At 42.0% G+C, this 20,178-nt stretch overlaps 1 protein-coding gene across 7 annotated transcripts in view; it reads left to right on the forward strand.

The window, feature by feature from the left end:
- PDZD2 (PDZ domain containing 2) overlaps positions 1-20,178 on the forward strand; it is a 487,038-nt gene that overhangs the window by 286,583 nt on the left and 180,277 nt on the right. For all 7 annotated transcript variants that reach the window (XM_033933443.1, XM_033933453.1, XM_033933424.1 and 4 more), the window contains one exon: positions 171-335. In XM_033933443.1, the coding sequence (XP_033789334.1) occupies positions 171-335 (165 nt within the window). The remainder of the gene's footprint in view (positions 1-170; positions 336-20,178) is intronic.

The following is a 20,178-nucleotide window of genomic DNA, read 5'->3' on the forward strand; positions in this document are numbered from 1 at the left end:
AAACTGTTTCTTTGCAATTTGATGGAGGTTTGTAGTAGTTCTGAAAAATGACTTTTACAAATTCATGTTTTCACCTTTACTTTAAATACCATGACCAAGAAAAATCCTCTTTTCTTTTGAAACATTTCAAGTGCCTTTTATCTAATATAAGTGTTGTTGTATCCGACTAGGATGGCACAGAAGTGGATTTTTGCAAATACCCATCTTCCAGTTTACCGGATATATACAGCTCCTGTTCATCCCAAGACTTATCTCCTCTGGATAACAAAGAGAATGAAGAGCCAGCAAATGAAGATGTCAAAGGATGCTGTGTATCTGCCCAAGACCAGGCAACTGTAAGTGTTTCTTGGCTAATCTCGTTACCTTCTATTTGAGCCTCTGCCGAGCCTAAGTTACAGTGTGCATTGTTCAATCACAATTTTATAGGATTTTCTGGGTACGTTCTCTTATAATTGAAACATATCTTCCTGGTGGGGAAAGATAAGGAGCAGAAGCCTAAAATGATGTAATCATCCACAGAAGACCAATATCATTTTTCATTTCTATGCTGCAGTCAGTCTCATTCAAATTGATGAAGACGCACTTTGCAAAGTCAGCCTTGGATGGAGAGAGGGCAGTGGGCTGGTGTGCATGTGTGTGCTGGTAAAGTGTTAGCTAAGTGCATTTACTGTATACTGGTCTGCACAGATAAAAATAATTAGTCAGACTAAGGCTAGCATTGCTATTGTATGTAAGAGAGTTAATTTTATCTGGTTTTCCCCAACCCCAGACTATTATTTAGACCAGGGGTAGGGAACTCCGGTCCTCGAGAGCTGTATTCCAGTTGGGTTTTCAGGATTTCCCCAATGAATATGCATGAGATCTATTTGCATGCACTGCTTTCAATGCATATTCATTAGGGAAATCCTGAAAACCCAACTGGAATATGGCTCTCGAGGACCGGAGTTCCCTACCCCTGATTTAGACTATTTTATCTATAGGTATAGTTTACCTGCTTTGTTTGTATGGGCAAGGCATAGGGAGCTCAGATTATTGTTGAGGGGGCACACCCCTTTACCTTAAATTGACATCTGTTAGCTTTCTCTCCCCCCCACCCCCCAGCTGACACAGACTCTCTTTTTTACCTCAACCTTCCCATCAGTTCTAGCTGCAGCAAGATGTTATACAGGTATAAAGTATAGTATTTCTTACTCTATTCTTATACGTTACCTTAATGTTTCTTCTTATTACTATTATTATCATTATGTTATATGAATCTATTTTAATTTCTACAGCCTTTCTTTATTAATTCATTTTATCTCTTTCCCAAGTTGCCTCTCCGCTTTGATTTCAGTGTTTGTTTGTTTTTGTGCTAATAATTTCATTCTCACATTTCCTTAGATTTTTCCATTTTTTTTTCCTCTTCTTTTTGATCATGTTATAACATAGAAACATGATGGCAGATAAAGGCCAAATGGCCCATCTGTAGTAACCATTATCTCTTCCTCGCTCTAAGAGATCCAGGCTTTCTTAAAATCAGACAGTCTCTGTCTCTACCACCTCTACTGGGAGACTGTTCCACGCATCTACCACCCTTTCTGTAAAAAAGTATTTCCTTAGATTACGTCTGGGCCTATCACCTCTTAACTTTGTCCTATGCCCTCTTATTCCAGCGCTTCCTTTCAAATGAAAGAGACTTGACTCATGTGCATTTATGCCACGTAGGTATTTAAATGTCTCTATCATATCTCCCCTCTCCTGCCTTTCCTCCAAAGCAGGCCTGCACAACTCCAGTCCTCGAGGGCCAAATCCAGTCAGGTTTTCGGGATTTCCCCAATGAATATGAATTGAAAGCAATGCAGGCAAATAGATCTCATGCATATTCATTGGGGAAAACCTGGCCTGGCAATGGCCGAAGTTGTGCAGGCCTGCTCCAAAGTATACAGATTGAGATCTTTAAGTCTGCCCCCATACGCCTTATGACAAAGACCACACACCATTTTAGTAGCCTGCCTCTGGACCGACTCCATCCTTTTTATATTTTTTTGGTGAGGCTTCCAGAATTGTACACAATATTCTAAATGAGGTCTCATCAGAGTCTTATACAGAAGAATTAATACCTTCTTTTTCCTATTAGCCAAACCTTTCCCTATGCACCCTAGCATCATTCTAGCTTTTGCCGTCACCTTTTTAACCTGTTTGGCCACATTAAGATCATCACATACAATCACACCCAAGTCCCGCTTTTCTGTCGTGCATTTAAGTTCTTCACCCCCTAAACTGTACCGTTCCCTCGGGTTTTTGCAGCCCAAATGCATGACTTTGCATTTCTTAGCATTAAATTTTAGCTGCCAAATTTCAGACCTTTCTTCAAGCTTCACCAGGTCTTTCTTCATCTTATTCACACCATTCTGGGTATCTACTCTATTGTAGATTTTGATATTATCCGCAAAGAGGCAAATCTTACCCGACAGCCCTGCAGCAATATCTTTTATAAAAATGTTAAAAAGAATAGAATAGACCCGAGATACCTTTTCTTTTGTCTTTCCTGTTTTCCTCCTATATTCTACCTATATTCTTCCATTTTTCTCTGTATTCTGTCTTGCTCTCTCATATGCCCTCCTTGCCCCTAACATCGCTACTAGAGAATGACACGTTGCGTCGGAGGAGAAGCTTCTGCCCACAGATGCACGCAACTGCAGGCAGGCTCCGGCGGCTTTAGCAAGTTACTCTATAAACTTAAAACGCGCCGCAAAGGTAAGGGGGAGGGAGATAGATACAGATTCGGCCAGTAGGTAGAAAGGAGGAACAGCAGGGACAAGTTCATTCACCACTCCATGGGACGGTGGATGGCCTTGTTCCCGTACCCGCAGTGAGTACTTTTTCCTCCCCCACCGTTTCGGTGGGTTACCCGCGGGTAACAGCCACCGTTTCATTCTCTAATCTCTACTCACCCACTCTTTCACTTCTTTGCTGCATCTTTTCTTTGCCCTTCTTGACTTTCCTGCACACCACCTTTTCCTTCTCTGTACTTATGTCCTTTCTGGATTGTCTTTCCTTCCCACCCTTCTCAGCTCTCATATCTTTCCTTTCCACCTTCCTTACCTCCCCTCTTGTCTTTTCCCTTTTTCCCTTCACTTTAACTCCCCTTATTATCTTCCCTTCACTAAGCCATCTATTCTTGCCTATCTCCTTTCTCTTGTCTCTCATTTTTGTCTTCCTTTTCTCTCATGTCTCCTACTCACTCTTTTCCCCTTTTCCTCCTGGCTTTGTCCATCTTTCCCGACACTCACTCATACTCAATCTTCCTAGTACAAACACACACACTATCTCTCTCTCTCTCTCTCTCTCTCTCTCTCTCTCTCTCATAGCACACAAACTCCCTCTTCCCATATTCCCTTCTTCTCCCAAATACAGGTTTCTCCCTTTCTCTTCTCTTCCCTGACCAGGTCCAAGATCTCTCTTCTAACAGAGTACAGTATCTCTTCCTCTTATAAACCTTCTAGCCACTATTGGGTCCAGCATATCTACCTCTTCCTTTCCTTACTCCTCCCCAAATCAGATCCAGCATCTCACCCTCCTCTTCCTCCCCCATCAGATCCAGAATCTTTCCCTCCACTCCCCTCCCCCAACTAAATTCAACATCTTTCCATCTCCCTCTTTTCTCAACCAGGTTCACCATCGTTACCTCTCAAATCTTCCTTCCTGCTGCAGCTTATTTTTCTGTGGTGGGGTAGCAACTTTGAAGTAAAACCAATAAAGGAACAAATCAAAGTGGAAATGTCCAATCAGAAAGGTGCACAATAAAGCGTCTTTCAACTCATCTGATTGATCCAAAATCTTTATTCATCCAAAGTAACTCAACGACCCGACATGTACATGTTTCGGCCTCACGGCCTGCATCAGGAGTCTTGGAAGTCTTTGGGTGTATAAAAAGTTATGTAAACCACTTGAAGTGCCGTTTCTATCAAATCGCCGTCACACCGCGGCCTTGCAGCAAATGAAAAGCTAATGTATCCTATTCTATAACAGCATCTAGGCACCCAGATTCCCTTAACATACACTGGTGCACCAAAATGTGGGTGCACCCATTTACACCAGGTCAATGACACGTGTAAATAGCTGGGCTTAAGTGTGTCATGCAATGTGTGTTACCTACATGCCCAGTTTATAGAATATTGTAGGTGCTAGCCCTGCCCATGCCCCCCTTCTAGAATGGTATGTAGTGTATTTACATGCATAAGTGATACTTTTCTGTGCACACACTTAGTTATGGAGTTGCATTTTTGGTGTGCATATGTTTGTATCTGTGCACACACATGCATACTTGCATGCACAGACGAACACACACTCGCACGTGTACACATGTTCCCGCACAATCTCTCATGCACAATTACTCTATGATTGCCTGCCACTTTCACCATCTTGCCATAGTGTTTGTTTCAAAATGGGGAAAGTGTTTTTATTGGGATGGACTTGCTGACTGCATGCATGTGCATGTTTTGATTTATCTGTATAAGCTTTGCCAACTTTTATTGTTATGAGATGGTTAAATTGTTTGAATTCCAGTTTCTGACTGCAAGCAGCAATTGCTCTGTCCCACATAGATCTCCTATCCTTTAATGCTGCAGAAACAGGATGTCCTTAACTCAGGCGGTCAAGCACAAGTTATTATAGTTTGATCTTCCTGTATGTGCCAAAACCCATTTGCAATGTTAGGTATGATAAACAGGAAAATGTGAGGCAAAAGTGGTTAGAATAGTGCACAATTACTTCTATAGATTAATAATTAAACTACTTTGCCAGTTTTCACTGTGCACATATTCTTGTTCTTAATCTTGCAGAGCACTTCTGTACAGATTATGAAATGTCAGAAGGAAAAAAAAGTTCTCCGCAAAACAGGAACTGAGATAAACAAACATCTGTGAGGAGTTGCACACATGGGCTGATGCTTAAAACCTAATGCCTAGTGCCAGCATTAGTGTGCCACCCAATGCTCTAATGGTTCAGTGCCTGTGAGACCTGCAGGTCTTAGTTTTTTGCAGAGCTGAGAAGCTGTCTTCGGTGTTTTTTTAGTTCATCAAACTTTTGGGGTTTTTTTTTGTGCCTTCACATCTTTATTTTTCATTCTTTTAGTCATACTTTTTAATTTTTAGCATTTAGTTTAATTTGATCAACATTTTAGTTTTTGTCCTTTGGGCTGCTTTGAGCCCTTTTTTTCTACTTCATCTCCCCAAGCCACTGAGCCCTTTCACTTCACATCAGCTGTTTTTCCCTCCATGTCAAAATTGGTACCGAGAAGCTTTAAGAAATGCTCTTGATGTAATTTCAGGCTCTGATCTGGCTCTGATCTGCATCTAGTGCCTAAGTCCTGAACATTGGGACATTAACTGTATCCTCTGTCTCCGTATGCAAAAGAGGTCATTTAAAAGCCTTTCAAATTGTAGTTTGCAGGCTTGTGGCACCATATTGGCCTTAACATCGAGTATGGCTAAGGATTTGGAACCCAACGTGCAGACTCCAGTAACCCTGACGTCAGCATCGGCACCGGCTACATCAACATTGCATCGTGAACATCAAGCATTGGGTTCCTTGCAGCACTGGGACTCTACTTCATCTTCATTGATGTCTCAGGCATTGAAGGATGTAGCACATAAAAGGTTGGGCATCATAAACATTCTTCCCTTTCTAGGCATACCACTGCATTCTCCCAAGCATTGACTTCATCGATGCATTAACCATCAATGCCTGGATAATTGTTCACCATCCATTCAGATGGTGTCTCCATCAAGGCATAGTTGACATCGATGTCTCCCACTCCACACCAATCTGTATAGCAGACTGCTTCCATGCCATTGTCTCTTTTTGTACCAGCACCATCTCCAGGAGGAGATCAGGGCAATGCTCAGACAAGAGCTTTTGGGGCTTCTACAGTCACAGGCTTTAAAGGTTTTCATGCCTGCCTCAGCCCAGCCCTGCCCAGCCCAAGGATATATTGAAGCATTGATTGAGGACAAGGTCACATTTTCCTTCTTGATGTTGAGCATCAGAGTCATCATGGGCCCACTCAACGCATGAATCATCAACGCTGGAAGATTTATCTCCTGCATCACCTTGACACACCTCAATGCATAGTTGACACTTTGACTCAAAGTCCCTGATTCACCTATGAGGGAGTACTTTGAATACTCTGACTCGGACATTCCTATCCATTCAGAATACTCAACAGAAGAGTCATATGGTATACCTTTAGATCCTTTGCCTCCTCCTCAACAACACACATCTCCGCCTGAGAGTCTTTCTTTAACTAGCTTCATAAGACAGATGGGGGAGGGGGGCATTGACTATTAAAATGGAAACAGAGGAAGAACCTTGTTCAGAACTTTTTGAACTCTTTGACTTTGAAACACTACCAAATGAGTACATTAAGGTACCTACTACTACTACCACTACTATTGTTTCTATAGTGCTACCAGACATACGCAGCGCTGTACAGAGTCACAAAGAAGACAGTCCCTGTTCAAAAGAGCTTACAATCTAAACAGACAAAAACAGACAAACAGGATGTCATGGATACAGTTAAATGGAATGGTTAATCTTCTGGCTGGGTTGGTGGGCAGTGGGGGTGGGGGGTGGGGAGGTAGGGTTATGATTTGAAGGCTATATAAAAAAGGTGGGTTTTCAGTCTGCTTTTAAACAAGGTAAGAGAAGAGGCTTGGCGGACAAATTTGGGTAATTTATTCCAGGCATAGGGGTCAGCTAGATGAAAGGAATGAAGTCTAGAATTGGCAGTGGAGGAGAAGGGTACAGCTAAGAGCAGCTTATCTGAGGAATGGAGTTATCTGGAAGGTGTATAAGGAGAGAGAAGAAAGGAGAGATATTGAGGGGCAACAGAATAAACACACTCCTAGGTCAGCAATAAGAACTTGAACTGTATGCGAAGGTGGATAGGGAGTCAGTGAAGTGATTTACGGAGAGGGGTGACATGAGTGTTGCGAGGATGGTAAAAGATGAGTCATGCAGCAGAGTTACATAAAGCCATGATGGGCACTCTATTTAAAAACTGGGAGACTCCTTTATCAGTCCAAGTAGCTTCTAGAAAAATAGACACAATGTACAGAATACAGATATGTCCTGAATTTGACAGAACTCAACACCATTCTCTAGTTGAGTCTACCCTCAAGCGTACACATAGCCCATGTTCTTACACTTCTCATCCTCCAAGCAGAGAAGTCAGAACATTAGACTCTTTTGGCAAGCACATATTCCAGTCATCTATGTTGCTTAACAAAATTATGGACAACCAGTTTTATATGTCCATTTATTTTAAATATTTGCTAAAACAATTATTTGACTTTGGAAAGTTCGTTCCTCAAGATAAGTTAAATAAATTTCAACAATTATCTGAAAACTTGTTCACTACTAGAGTAACTTTTTATGTTTTCATTCAGAACATCTGGAGTAGCCATTGCAATGAACAGGTTATCCTGGTTTCAAGTCTTGGACCTGGAAACTTGAGTTCAGGAACGCCTTTCCAATGTACCTTGTTTGGACATGATTTCCAAGAAACCCCCCCCATGATTTAAAAAAAACAACAACAAAGCACCCATGATTTCCAATGTACCTTGTTTGGACAAAAAATTGAAGAAGCTGCAGATTAAATAAAATAAACCACACAGATACTCTGATAAATTTTGTCTAAACCACAGACCTCTTAATCTTCATTATCCAGAAAATATTCTGCCTCTTCCAGACATTCATGTCACTGCTATCAGCCTTCTTCCTCTTTTGCTAGACCTGTTGCACAACGACCTCGCTCAAAGCAACAGCTGTAGAAATCAGAACCTCAATCTCAATCCAAGCAGCAGTCATCCTTTTGACTCCTTTCTAGAAAGCATTTCTAAAATTTCCCTAATTCTTCCTTATAACCTTCCCATAAGGGGTAGATTAATCTATTTTCACCAACAATGGACTTTAATCATATTAAGCTAGTGGATACAGGTCATTCCTCAGGGTTATACACTTGCTCAGAAAAGCTCTAAACCACCCTCCAAGGGAATCTCTTTTAACTGCTTCCAGAAAACCCTCCTTCTCCAGAAGCTCTCAGCCCTTCTTCGGCTAAATGCAATAGAACCTGTACCTCTGCAGGGGAGGAGCTGAGGGTTCTACTCCAAGTGTTTCCTGATAGCAGAAAAGACCGTAGGCTTTCAATCAATTCTAGACCTCTGAGGCTGCAACAAATACTTGATGAAGGAGAAGTTCCAAATGGTCTCTCTGGGAACCCTTCTATCTCTGTTAGAGAAGAAAGACTGGCTTTACTCTCTAGATCTCAGAGGCCTACACTCACATATTCATCCTACTTTCTTTTGAATTGGATCTTGACACTGCCAATACAATGTCCTGCCTTTTGGACTGACCTCGGCTCCTCATCTTCATAAAATGTCTAGTAGTATTAGCGGCAGCCCTGCGCTCATGGGGATTTCATGTTTTTCCCTATTTAGATCATGGCTTCATCATCACTACTAGCTCAGCATGCCCTCCACTCTAAAGTTTGGCTGCTGGAACTGCTAGGTTTTGCCAACAACTACCAGAAGATGCATCTTCCCCTTCTCAGACCCTCAAGTTCATAGCAGTTTTATTATATACTACTTGGGAGCCAGCTTGTCTACTGCAGCAGAGTTGGCAATTTGATTCACCTTTTCTGTACAGTCTCCATTCTTCCAAGCATCACTGCATGTCAGATGCTACACTTTCTGGTGTCCAAAGTACACATCATCCTGCTTGAATATTTTCATCTCAGAATCCCATAGTGGAATCTGTTGACCCAATGGTCTCAAGCCACAGGACATCTGTCTGCTCCAGTCTAAATCACCTTAGACCTCCACCATTCCTTCCAATGGTGGATGATTCCTCATAATCTTATTGAAGGTCATCCCTTTCAGCCTCTTCTCCACCACAGAGTTCTAACCACAGATGCTTTGATGTTAGGGTGGGGAGCTCATCCAGACGGCCTGCATACTCGACTATGGTATCTACATGAACAGGCTCTCCATATCAATAAGAACATAAGAATGTAAGAATTGCTGCTGCTGGGTCAGACCAGTGGTCCATCATGCCCAGCAGTCCGCTCCCGCGGCAGCCCCTAGGTCAAAGACCAGTGCCCTAACTGAGACCAGCCCTACCTGCATACGTTCCGGTTCAGCAGGAATTTGTCTAACTTTGTCTTGAATCCCTGGAGGGTGTTTTCCCTATAACAGCCTCCGGAAGAGCGTTCCAGTTTTCCACCACTCTCTGGGTGAAGAAGAACTTCCTTATGTTTGTACGGAATCTATCCCCTTTTAACTTTAGAGAGTGCTCTCGTTCTTCCTACCTTGGAGAGAGTGAACAACCTGTCTTTATCTACTAAGTCTATTCTCTTCATTATCTTGAATGTTTCGATCATGTCCCCTCTCAGTCTCCTCTTTTCAAGGGAGAAGAGGCCCAGTTTCTCTAATCTCTCGCTGTACGGCAACTCCTCCAGCCCCTTGACCCTTTCGATTAGTACCATGTCCTTCTTCATGACTAATGCTGGACGCAATATTCCAGGTGAGGGCGTTCCTAGCATTCTATTTGCCCTTTTTGCCACCGCTGCACATTGTGCGGATGGCTTCATCAACCTGTCGATCAGCACTCTCAAGTCTCTTTCCTGGGAGGGGTCTCAAAGTAATGCCGCGGACATCCTGTATTCGTGTATAAGATTTTTGATAACTACATGCATCACCTTACACTTATCCACGTTGAACCATATTTGCCATGTCACGGCCCATTTCTCGAGCGTTTTATGTCGCGTTGCAGATCTTTGCAATCCTCCTGCGTCTTCACTACTTTGAATAACTTAGTATCGTCTGCAAATTTAATTACCTCACCCGTCGTACCAATTTCCAGATCATTTATAAATATGCTGCAAAGCATGGGTCCAAGCACCAAAACCTGCGGCACTCCACTGGTGACGCTTTTCCAGTCCGAGTATTGTCCATTTACCCCCATACTCTGTTTCCTATTCACCAGCCAGTTTTTAATCCATTTGAGTATTTCACCCTCGATTTCATGGCTTGCAATTTTTCAAAATAGTCGTTCATACGGAACCTTGTCGAACGCCTTCTGAAAATCCAGATATACAATGTTGACCAGGTCACCCTTGTCTATCTGCCTGTTTACTCCTTGAACCCTGAGCAATAGGAAATGCTCTCAAGACATTCCAAGAACATCTCCTCCAACAGTAGTCCTTATTCAAACTGACAACCAAGTCATCATGTTCTCACCCTATGTGAATGAAAGCAATTCAGATTTGGACTTGGATGATTGCTCACAGCATTCTCAGAGCACTTTACCTGGCAGGGAAGCAGAATGTTTTTGTGGAAAAATTGAGCAGACTCCTTCAACAGTGGTTAGGTGGTATTTATGCATATATATGCCATCTTTCTAATTGGCACATAACTATTAGTGTGTACAGGTACAAGATCCTTTATCTGAAAATCCAAAAACTAAAAAGCTCTGAAAACTGAAATTTGACGTGAACCGGAAGTAGTTAATTTCCCTGCCGGGACACATGCTGAAACCAACGCAGGTGCATGCATGTCTCCTAATCTCTGCGCAATTCATGTTGGAAGGCTTTAAAATGAAGAGCTGCAGATTCCAGGGTGGCAGTGAGAAGCAGAAATGGTCGGAGGGCTAGAAAGTGGCAAAGAAGAGCTGCAGATTCCACTCAGGGGGGCAGTGAGAAGCAAAAAAAGGTTAGAGGACTAGAACATGGCAAAGAGAGATGCAGATTCTACTTGGAGCTTTTCGGTTTTCGGAATTTCAGATAAAGGATCTTGTACCTGTACACACTAATAGTTATGCACCAATTAGAATGATGTCATAAATGCCACCTAACTGCTGTTCTGTAAATAAAAATACATATTACATAGTTCATATTTTACAACTAAGTGCTTACATAGGCAGAGTCACTGACACTTACACAAGTAACTTCAAGCCTATAGCAAAGTTAACTTACCTGTAGCAGATGTTCTCCGAGGACAGCAGGTATGTGTTCTCACATGTGTGGGACGTCATCCATAGATCCCGGTATGGACACCACCACATGCACTGTCACTTCAAAAGTTAAAGCAGTGCCCATACCGCACACATGTCAGTGGAAAGGCATTTAAGCTGGAGAAAGTGAGTAGCACATGTATTATATGAGTAGAGAAAATAACAAGAGATGATAACTTTATTCACAAAGAGTAATAGGAGACCAGAATAAAAATTATACAAGAAACAAGCAAACTATCCTATATTTTCTAGAGGGCTATGAGTTTAGGAACCCTAGGCCAATTAATATACATTACATTAGGGATTTCTATTCCGCCATTACCTTGCGGTTCAAGGCGGCTTACAAAAGATTTATAAACAGGGTTACAATGGGAGAACAATTGATTTGCTAGAGTGGTAAAGAGTAGATCTTTTGATATTTCTTTGGTAGTCAAGAACAGGAGGCTTAACAGAAGATTTATAAACTGTGGTTTCAATGGGAGCACAATTGTCTTTGCTATGATAGTAAAGGGTAGATCCTTTGTCTATTTTAGTGATTTTGAGAGTACGTGAGGTTAGGGCTGTTTCAGGAATTTCTTGAAAAGTATAGTTTTTAGTTCTTTTCTGAATGTCTTGTAGTCTGGGGTGGACATCAGAAGGTTGGAGATCTGGTTGTCCAGTCTTGCTGCTTGAGTGGCTAGGAGGCCGTCGTGTAGTTTTGATCTTTTTACTTCTTTGATCGGGGGATGGGGGTGGAGGGGTGGGTATGAATGGGGAATGTGTTTTTTTGTGTCTGGTTGTGGATGCTGGGATGAGGCGGTTGTTCAGGTAGGACGGGCTGTCTCCGTTAAGTGTTTTAAATAGCATGCAGTAGAATTTGAATTGTATTCTTTCTTGGATTGGTAGCCAATGTGAGTTGATGTAGGCTTCTGTGATATGGTCATGTTTTCTCAATGAGTAGATGAGTCTTAAAGCTGTATTTTGGATTGTTTGTAGTTGTCTGGTCATAGAGGCTGGGCATGGGAGGAAGAGGATGTTGCAATAGTCCAGCAGTCCTAGGATTAGGGATTGTACTATAAGCTGGAATTGTGTTATTTCAAAGAATTTCTGGATTTGTCTCAGATTTCTCATGATAGCAAAGGATTTCTGTATTGTATTGTTTATTTGCGGATGCATGGTACAGCATCTGTCTATAGTTATTCCTAGTAGTTTTATGGTGGTTTGGATGGGGTAGTTGATTGAGTTGAGTTCTAGGTTGGCTATGGTTTGGATTTTGTCATTTTCGAAGAGAATGAATTTGGTTTTGTCTGGGTTGAGTTTAAGTTTGTGATCTTTCATCCAGGTCGTAATCTTATCTAGTGTTCGATGTAGTGTTTTTGTCATGGGGGACTTTGATTGATCATAAGGTATGAGAATGGTAATGTCATCCGCGTAACTGTAGGTGGTTATGCCTAGATGGTCTAGATGTGTTCCGAGAGAGGCAGTGTATAGGTTGAAGAGGGTAGGGGATAGTGGGGATCCCTGTGGTATTCCGCAGGGGTTTGACCAAGGATCTGATTTTTCTTTGTTAAATTTTACACTGTAGGTTCTGGATTTTAGGAAGCCTTCAAACCAAGAGTATACTTTGTCTGAGATACCTATAGCATTCAATATTTGCAGAAGGATATTATGGTCTACTAGATCGAATGCTGCAGTTAGGTCCAGTTGTATGAGAAGTATTTTTTTTTCCTGTGCTTAGTTGTTGTCTGATTGTATCCATGAGGGAGCCTAGTAGTATCTCTGTGCTGAAGTTGGTTCTGAAGCCAGATTGCATGGGGTGGAGTAGGTTATGGTCATCCAGATAGTTGGTGAGGAGTTTGGCTACTAGGCCTTCTGTGAGTTTGACGTATAGTGGTATTGAGACAATAGGTCTGAAGTTGGATGGTTGATCTGGTGGTCCTTTTGGATCTTTTTGGATTGGGGTGATGATGATTTCACTGAGGACCGAGGGGAAAATGCCATCTTTGAGCGTGGTTTGAATCCATTGTAGAAGTAGAGTACGGAATTTTACACTGGAGGTAGTAAGGAGGTATGAAGGGCAGTGGTTGAGGTCACAGGAGGCATGGCTGTATTTTTTGTAGAGTTTGTTGAGTTAGGACCATTGTATATTGGGGAAATGAGACCAAGTTCTGTTTGCTGCAGTTGAATCTTTGTCTTTGGGGTGAATTGTGATTACGTTTAGGTGGGATGGGGTAACATTAAGGGTGGCTCTGGCGTTTGTGATTTTGTTCTTGAAGTGCTCTGCTAGGAGGGTAGCTGATGGGGGAGGGGTATTATTAGTGGACGTGTAGGGTTTGGTATCTGTGAGGTCTTTTAAGATTTGAAATAGTTGCAAATATATCTCATGCATATTCATTGTGGATGTCTTGAAAACCATACTGACTTGAGATTCATCAAAGACTGAATTTGGAAACACTGATCTAGCACTTTTTTCTTTATTTACATAACAGTGTATCATCAATGGACAGATATTGGCATCAAAGGGTAGGAGGGCCATCTCTTCCAGACAGTAAATGCAAGCCAGATACAGATCAAAAGAAATATTGAGCACTTTTTACAAAGCCATGGTAGTGATTCCTGTGCGGCATATGCATCAAAGCCCATTCAGTTTCTATGAGCTTCATCGCATTTGCCACACCGGGAATCACTACCACAGCTTTGTAAAAGAGGCCCATGGTGTTGGTTTCAGGAGCCTATAATTACATTTACATCTTGAATAATTTTATCTTCAGTGCAAGTTTGTTTCTTATATTCCAGCAGATATGATGACCTTGCATTTTTCTTTTGGTTGTGTGGCCATCTGCCAAGATTTTTGGAAATGATTCTGTTTCATACACTGCAAATAATTCAATATTATTAAAATTAAAAGAACAGTATCCTAGCTTTCAAGGTAGTAGAAATTAACCTAGAGCTAAGAATCTACTCATACTATTATGACATTTGTTTTATTTCACATCTGCAGAGTATTTATTTTGCAGTGTTGGAATGTGTAGGAAATTGGAACCAAATTAGGTGACACTGAAATTCTGTTTTGACGTTTTGTTCCACAGAAATCTTTCATAAGCCTTAGATGCTGGAGCCATATATAAAATAGGATGAGCTAGCTGACAAGTGTTTTATCCAGATGTATACTCTTGAAATTCCATCTAAATTCACTTTTTATCCAGCTTATGCAGAAGGAACATTTTTTTTTCTGTTTAAGGGTAGGAAAAATAAATCTGTCGCTGTACAACTCAGGGTCCATACTGATGAAAAGTAGTTCCTGGTTTTATTTTGAGTAGCCTAGCCCAAGGTTATCTTGGCCTTTTAAAGGAATTTATTTTCAAAATAATGTGCCTGTCTGTTCCAGATTGCAGATATTGCATAAGTTCATGTTTGAGTGTAGACAAGGTAATTTTCAAGAGAAACAGAAACAAAAATTGCATTCCTCCCTGTGTATGTGAATATTTCTTCACAGTCTAATGGTTATGAAAGTAAGGAAAGGAACTAAATGCTGCCTTTTTGTCTATTGCCATTAACTTACAAAATAACTAATCACCCCTGCATATTATAAATTAATTGATTCTTGTATTTTGTTGTGCTTGCATCACCCCTCACCTTCATAGTCTGAGCATCCTACTTCTGAATCCTCACCCTTAGTTGTAGAGAAGAAGGAAACAAGGATAAGACATATATTCAATTACCTTTAGGATATAAATGCAGAAGAGACAAGCAAACTGTTGCACAGGGAGTCATGATTTGAGACTGGAGGGTAGATTCAAAAATAAGCAGGGCTGGCCCTGCCACTAGGCAGATTAGATTTTCCTCCAAGGGTGCCAGTAATTGGGGTGGGATCTCAGCAATAGGGTAATATCTTATCTTTCCTCATTTCCGCTGATATTCTAACTCTTCCCCATTGCTCCCAAAGTACTGAGCACTGATACAGGACCTTTCAGTAGAGACCTGCACTCAAGTATCACCACATCCCATCCTCCCCCAATGCATTTCCCATCGAGGAGAGAGCAGTCCTTTACTGAAGTGTCCGATACCAGTGCTGAGTACCTCTGGAGTGGTGGTAAAGAGGTAGAGTAGCAGAGGAAGGAGGTTTCCTGGACTTTGGTTGGGAAGAGGAAATAAAATGTTGGACCCTGGGGGAAGGAAAATTTTAGTTCAGTTTGACAACTGATACACTGCCCTTCCTACGATAATACCAGAGCCATTTACAAATTAGTTTTCTGAAGATAAACTATATCTACTACAAATTGTATTATCCTTTATTTGTAAAGGAAGTGGAAATGCTGAACCGGAGGGGGGAGGAAGGGGGTGATGCTTGTGGGTGGATGGGAAAGGGCTGTGTGGCTAAAGATGTCCGATATCCTTGGACTGGTCTTAGAAATAAGATAAAGAATGGTGGATATATAGGGCAGCCTACCAGTGGAGGCATTGAAAAAAAGTAGTTATTGGAATTCAAGCAAAAATAAGTCAAACATAGGAGATCGTTAAAGTTAGACATTGCATAAGATTTGCTTCATTGCAACAAGTAAGAAAATAGAAGGAGGTTGCAGTGGTGGTGTTGATGATCGGTTTATCTGCCATCAGAGTTTTTAGTTTTACATTTCTTTATGATCATATCTGTTCTGGTTTGTGCTCCCAAACTGGGTTCCCAAATTGGTTGTCTAAACCATTCTGTAATATCTTGCTACCTGTATAGTAAACCACTCAGTCTCTTTGTCCACTGCATCATATTTATGTGCATCTCCTGACTTATAAATTCTCCCTTTTTCTGTCTGTGCCTCCCTCTCTCTCCCCCTTCCAACATCTGTTCCCCTCTCTCTCTCATTCCCACTTCCATGCAGCATCTGCTCCTCCCTCTCTCTTCACTTCCCTTCACATCTGCTCCCCTCTCTCGCCTCCCCACTTCTTTCCAGTGTCTGTTTGCCACTTTCTCTCCTCCTCACTTCCATGCAGCATCTGCTCCTCCCCTTCAGCATCTGCTCTCCTCTCTCTCCTCCCCACTTTTTTCCAGTTTATGTTCCCCTCTCTCTCTCCTACTCACTTTCATGCAGTGTCTGCTCCTCCCTCCCCTTCCACTCTCTCTCTCTACTTCCTTCCATCATGTTCCTCTCTCCTACCCACTTCCATGCAGCATCTGCTCCTCACTCTTTCCTCCCCATTTCCCTTCAGCGTCTGTTCCTCTCTCCCCTCCCCCTCTCCAATTCCCTTCAGCGCCCTTCGCATGGTCCAGCAGCCCCCTCCCGATCTCCACAGTCAGGGCATCTCTTCCCCTCGTCCAGGCATCTCCCTCCCTTCCCCTCACCTCCACTGGCAATTTTCAGTTTTTTCTCTCCAAGCGGCCCGAGCTTTTTCACAAGCCGAGCGCACAGCTGCCCTGAAACTCGAATCTCTTCTGACGCGAACCGCCCAGGTGAAAACAGGAAGTTATGTCAGAGAAGTTTTGGGGCAGCTGCAAGCATGATTTGTGAAAAGACCTGGGCTGCTTGGAGAGAGTAAACTGAAAATTGCCAGCAAAGATGAGGGGAAGGGAGGGAGATGCCCCAATGAGGCAAAGAGATGCCTGGACCACGCAGTTGGACTGCGCAATCGCAAGGTTTGCTGACCAGGAGGGGTGAGAAGTGAAGCAAATCCATGGGGCGGTGAATGGCCTTGTCCCTGTACCCATGGCAACCAGTTCTTTTTCCTCCCCATTCCGGCAGGTTACCCGTGGCTAGCTGCGGGTAATAGTCACTGTGTCATTCTCTATTCTAGATCAAAGGAGTTCAATCTCTGCCTCAATGGCCACAACTCAATCAGATTTTCAGGATTTCTCCAATGTTTATGCATGAGATCTATTTGCATGCATTGCCTCCATTGTATGCGGATGGATCTCATGCATATTTGTTGTGGAAATATGCCAGAGGATGTGGTAAGAGCGATTAATGCAGCTGGTTTTAAAAAAGGTTTGGACAAGCTCCAGGAGGAAAGGTCCATAAACTGCTGTTGAGACAGAAATGGGAGAAGCCATTGCATGCCCTGGTTCGGTGGCATGGAATGCTGCTACTATTTAGATTTTTGCCAGGTACTTGTGACATGGATTAGTCTCCATGAAGACAGGATACTGGGCTAGATGGACCATTCTTCTGATTCAGTAAGGCTATTCTTATGTTCTAAATCCTGAAAACCTGACTAGGCAAGAGCTGAGGTTGGACTAAACCTGTTCTAGATCAAGGGGTCATGATTTGAACATCATCAGCCTCCTATGGAGGAGGTTGAGACAACAATGATATCAGAATTTTTAAAAAAATCTGAGATAAGTACAGAGGATCTAGTGTTGGGAGGATAAAGCCAGAAATCAAGTGGATTCTGTTGTGCTGCAGCAGGAAAGTACAATGTGCACTAGAGGTGTATCAAATTTTGGTTGTGGCTTTGGCACTGAAACCAACCTGAAATCCATGTTTGGCCATATTTCCCCACTTACCCACCTCCTGTGACCTCACCCCAAGTGCCATCTCCCATTGGATCTACAGTCAAAATGGCTGCTGCGACTTTTCACTGCAATCTCATGGAGGTTGTGACAACCATTTTGACCTCCAGAGCCATCAGGGACAAGAGCAACTGGGATTGTTGTTGCTCAGAAGAGGCTACTAAGCCACCAGAGTTTCTAGGTAGTGATAGGATGGAGTTTATGCTCAGAGGAGTGGATGGCCTGGGGAACTCTTTTTCTGCCAGGGTAGGGGGATGGTTTGGCCAGCGAGAACCTGTTCTCCGCTGGAGGGTTAGCCCAGGAGGACCCATTCTCCGCTGGGGTGAGAGGCGACAGTTTCAATTTTGGCTTCGGTTTCAGCTGAAATCGAACAGCAAATTTTGGCCACAGATTCAGTTTCTATCAAAACCAATAACCCCAGTTTCAGTCACCCTCTTATGTATAAACCAGATGGATCTTACAAAACTCATCTGCTATAATATCCTATTTTTGAATACCCCCTTTTCTCTTTAGTTCAGTCACAGGAACAGTCTGTAGCCTGAGAATACAGATTTCAGTATGTGTACATCCCTGAGTTTGGTTTGATGGTCTTTTGTTATCAGATGGTGTTTGGGGTAAGCTTTGCCATCATGGGGACAGCATTCAAATAATGCACATGAGTGTGAAGTTTGCAGGCACATTTTACTCTGAAACATTGCATCAAGGGGAAAATGTTCTTTTTGAAAAGTGACTTTGGAAAAATATACATACATTTGTACTTGTTATTTTTCATTGACATTTAATTTAAATACTTCTAGAAATTCAAAAATAAGTATCTAAGTGCTCTCTGCACCTCAACTCACTGCCAGGAATGCCTTCCCAATAATACATACACGTTAGAGCTTTTGAGAATTGTCTGTTTCTACACATAAAACCCTTTATTTTGCATAGAAATGCCTTTTAACATCTTTACCACTGATTTCCAATCCAGTGAAATAAAATAATAAAAAATAAGTGGTTCACTTTAAAACTGTTTGGTTCTAGCCTAAATTCTTCAGATAGCTTTTATTCCAAATATGAACAGCATAAAATTATTTTCTGAGCTTTTAATGTAATTTATAGTACTATATTTAATGCCATAAAGTGAGGTAACGTCTTAAAATGAGAAAAAAATGGTGGAATAATCTGGGTATTATGACTGGAAACTTGGAAACTTATCTGGCATTGAAGTTCAGGTTTAAAAATTCCAGACCACTTATATTGTTTCAACTACCAGGCTGAACTGATTGTAAAATGTGTGTAACCCCTTTGTTTGCCCAGATACTGACAAGGGGCAAACACAGTTAATTTTATTTGTTAGGACCAGAGCTGGGACCCACTCATGGAATGAGATCCCACAACAAGCAAGCACCAGGCTTTCACTTTCTTCTCAGAATAATGCAGACCCCAATGTAGGTAAATCCAAAACTCCAACTTTACTTTTTCTTAGAGCAAGGAAGAGGCACATTCTTGAACTATTGCTTTCAGAACACAGTCCAAGTACTTTATACACAGATGCTTTCTCTCCTTCATTCCAAGATATGATTTATAATTTCCAAACCTCAATTATAATGATCAGATGGTGGGCTCTGACTAACAGAAACCAAACCTCTCAATTAGATCTTACACTGGTCAGTTGGTGGGTTCTAACCAAAAGACAAATCTGCCACCCAAATTCAGATTTTAAATGTCCTCTGGAGTGAGGTCACAAACTGAGACCACCTTCCAGGAAGTTCCAAGAACTGGCTGAGCTTCTCAATGAGGTTTCTTGTAGAAACTCCTGGAGCTCTTGTCCTGAGTCCCTAGCCATTGCCAGAGGTGCAATCTGTACATAATCTATGGTTCCCAGGGAAACCCAGGTGCATGAGCTTTTTTTCAAATTCTCTAGCTCACAAGTTCATACCCTCCTGTTGTTATCCATTAGCACCTATTTTTCTACTCCAACTGTACAGTAGTGCTGCCCGATTCATGGAAAAATGTTTTGATTAGATTCAATTTTGCCGCCCAATAGGGCACTTTTTTTCAAACGCCCTGGCGGGTTTATTTTGTATCCTTTTCATTCACCCCAGCCCTCTTTGCCCTCTCGAGCCCTATGACAGCACTGTAGTGTAAACAAAATAAACAAAAAAGACTTCCTCTCTCTGTAAGGTCCTAGCTCACGCTCGTTGTCTAACACCAGCTCTGGCAGGATACACATTTCAAATCTGACATATTTTAATCACAAAAAATAAAATTATTTTTTCTACTTTTTGTTATCTGGTCATTTTAAAATGCAAATTATGTGTGATTTCTGTTTGTTTTCTGTTAGCTTGCTCACCAGGGCCTCGTGCCCATTTGACATTTTCTTCTTTCTCCGTGCTCACCATACATTTTCCATCTCTGTACCTTCCCTTCCACTGCCATATCCAACATTTCTGTTTCTTTCCCATTGTCTACCATCTCTCTCTCTCCCTGCCTTGTGCCCTGGATCAAATCTCTTTATTTCCCTCCATGCAGCATCTCTCCCTGCCTCTCCTCCATTATCATATGCACCATTTCTTTCTCCCCGTGCACCGTCTCTCCCTGCCTTCTACCCTATGCCCAACATTTCTCCCCCCCTCTCTTCTCCATGCATGTCTCCTTCCCCTCCA

The sequence above is a fragment of the Geotrypetes seraphini genome, chromosome 1 (genome assembly GCF_902459505.1).
Source record: "Geotrypetes seraphini chromosome 1, aGeoSer1.1, whole genome shotgun sequence".
NCBI classification, from domain to species: Eukaryota; Metazoa; Chordata; class Amphibia; order Gymnophiona; family Dermophiidae; genus Geotrypetes; species Geotrypetes seraphini.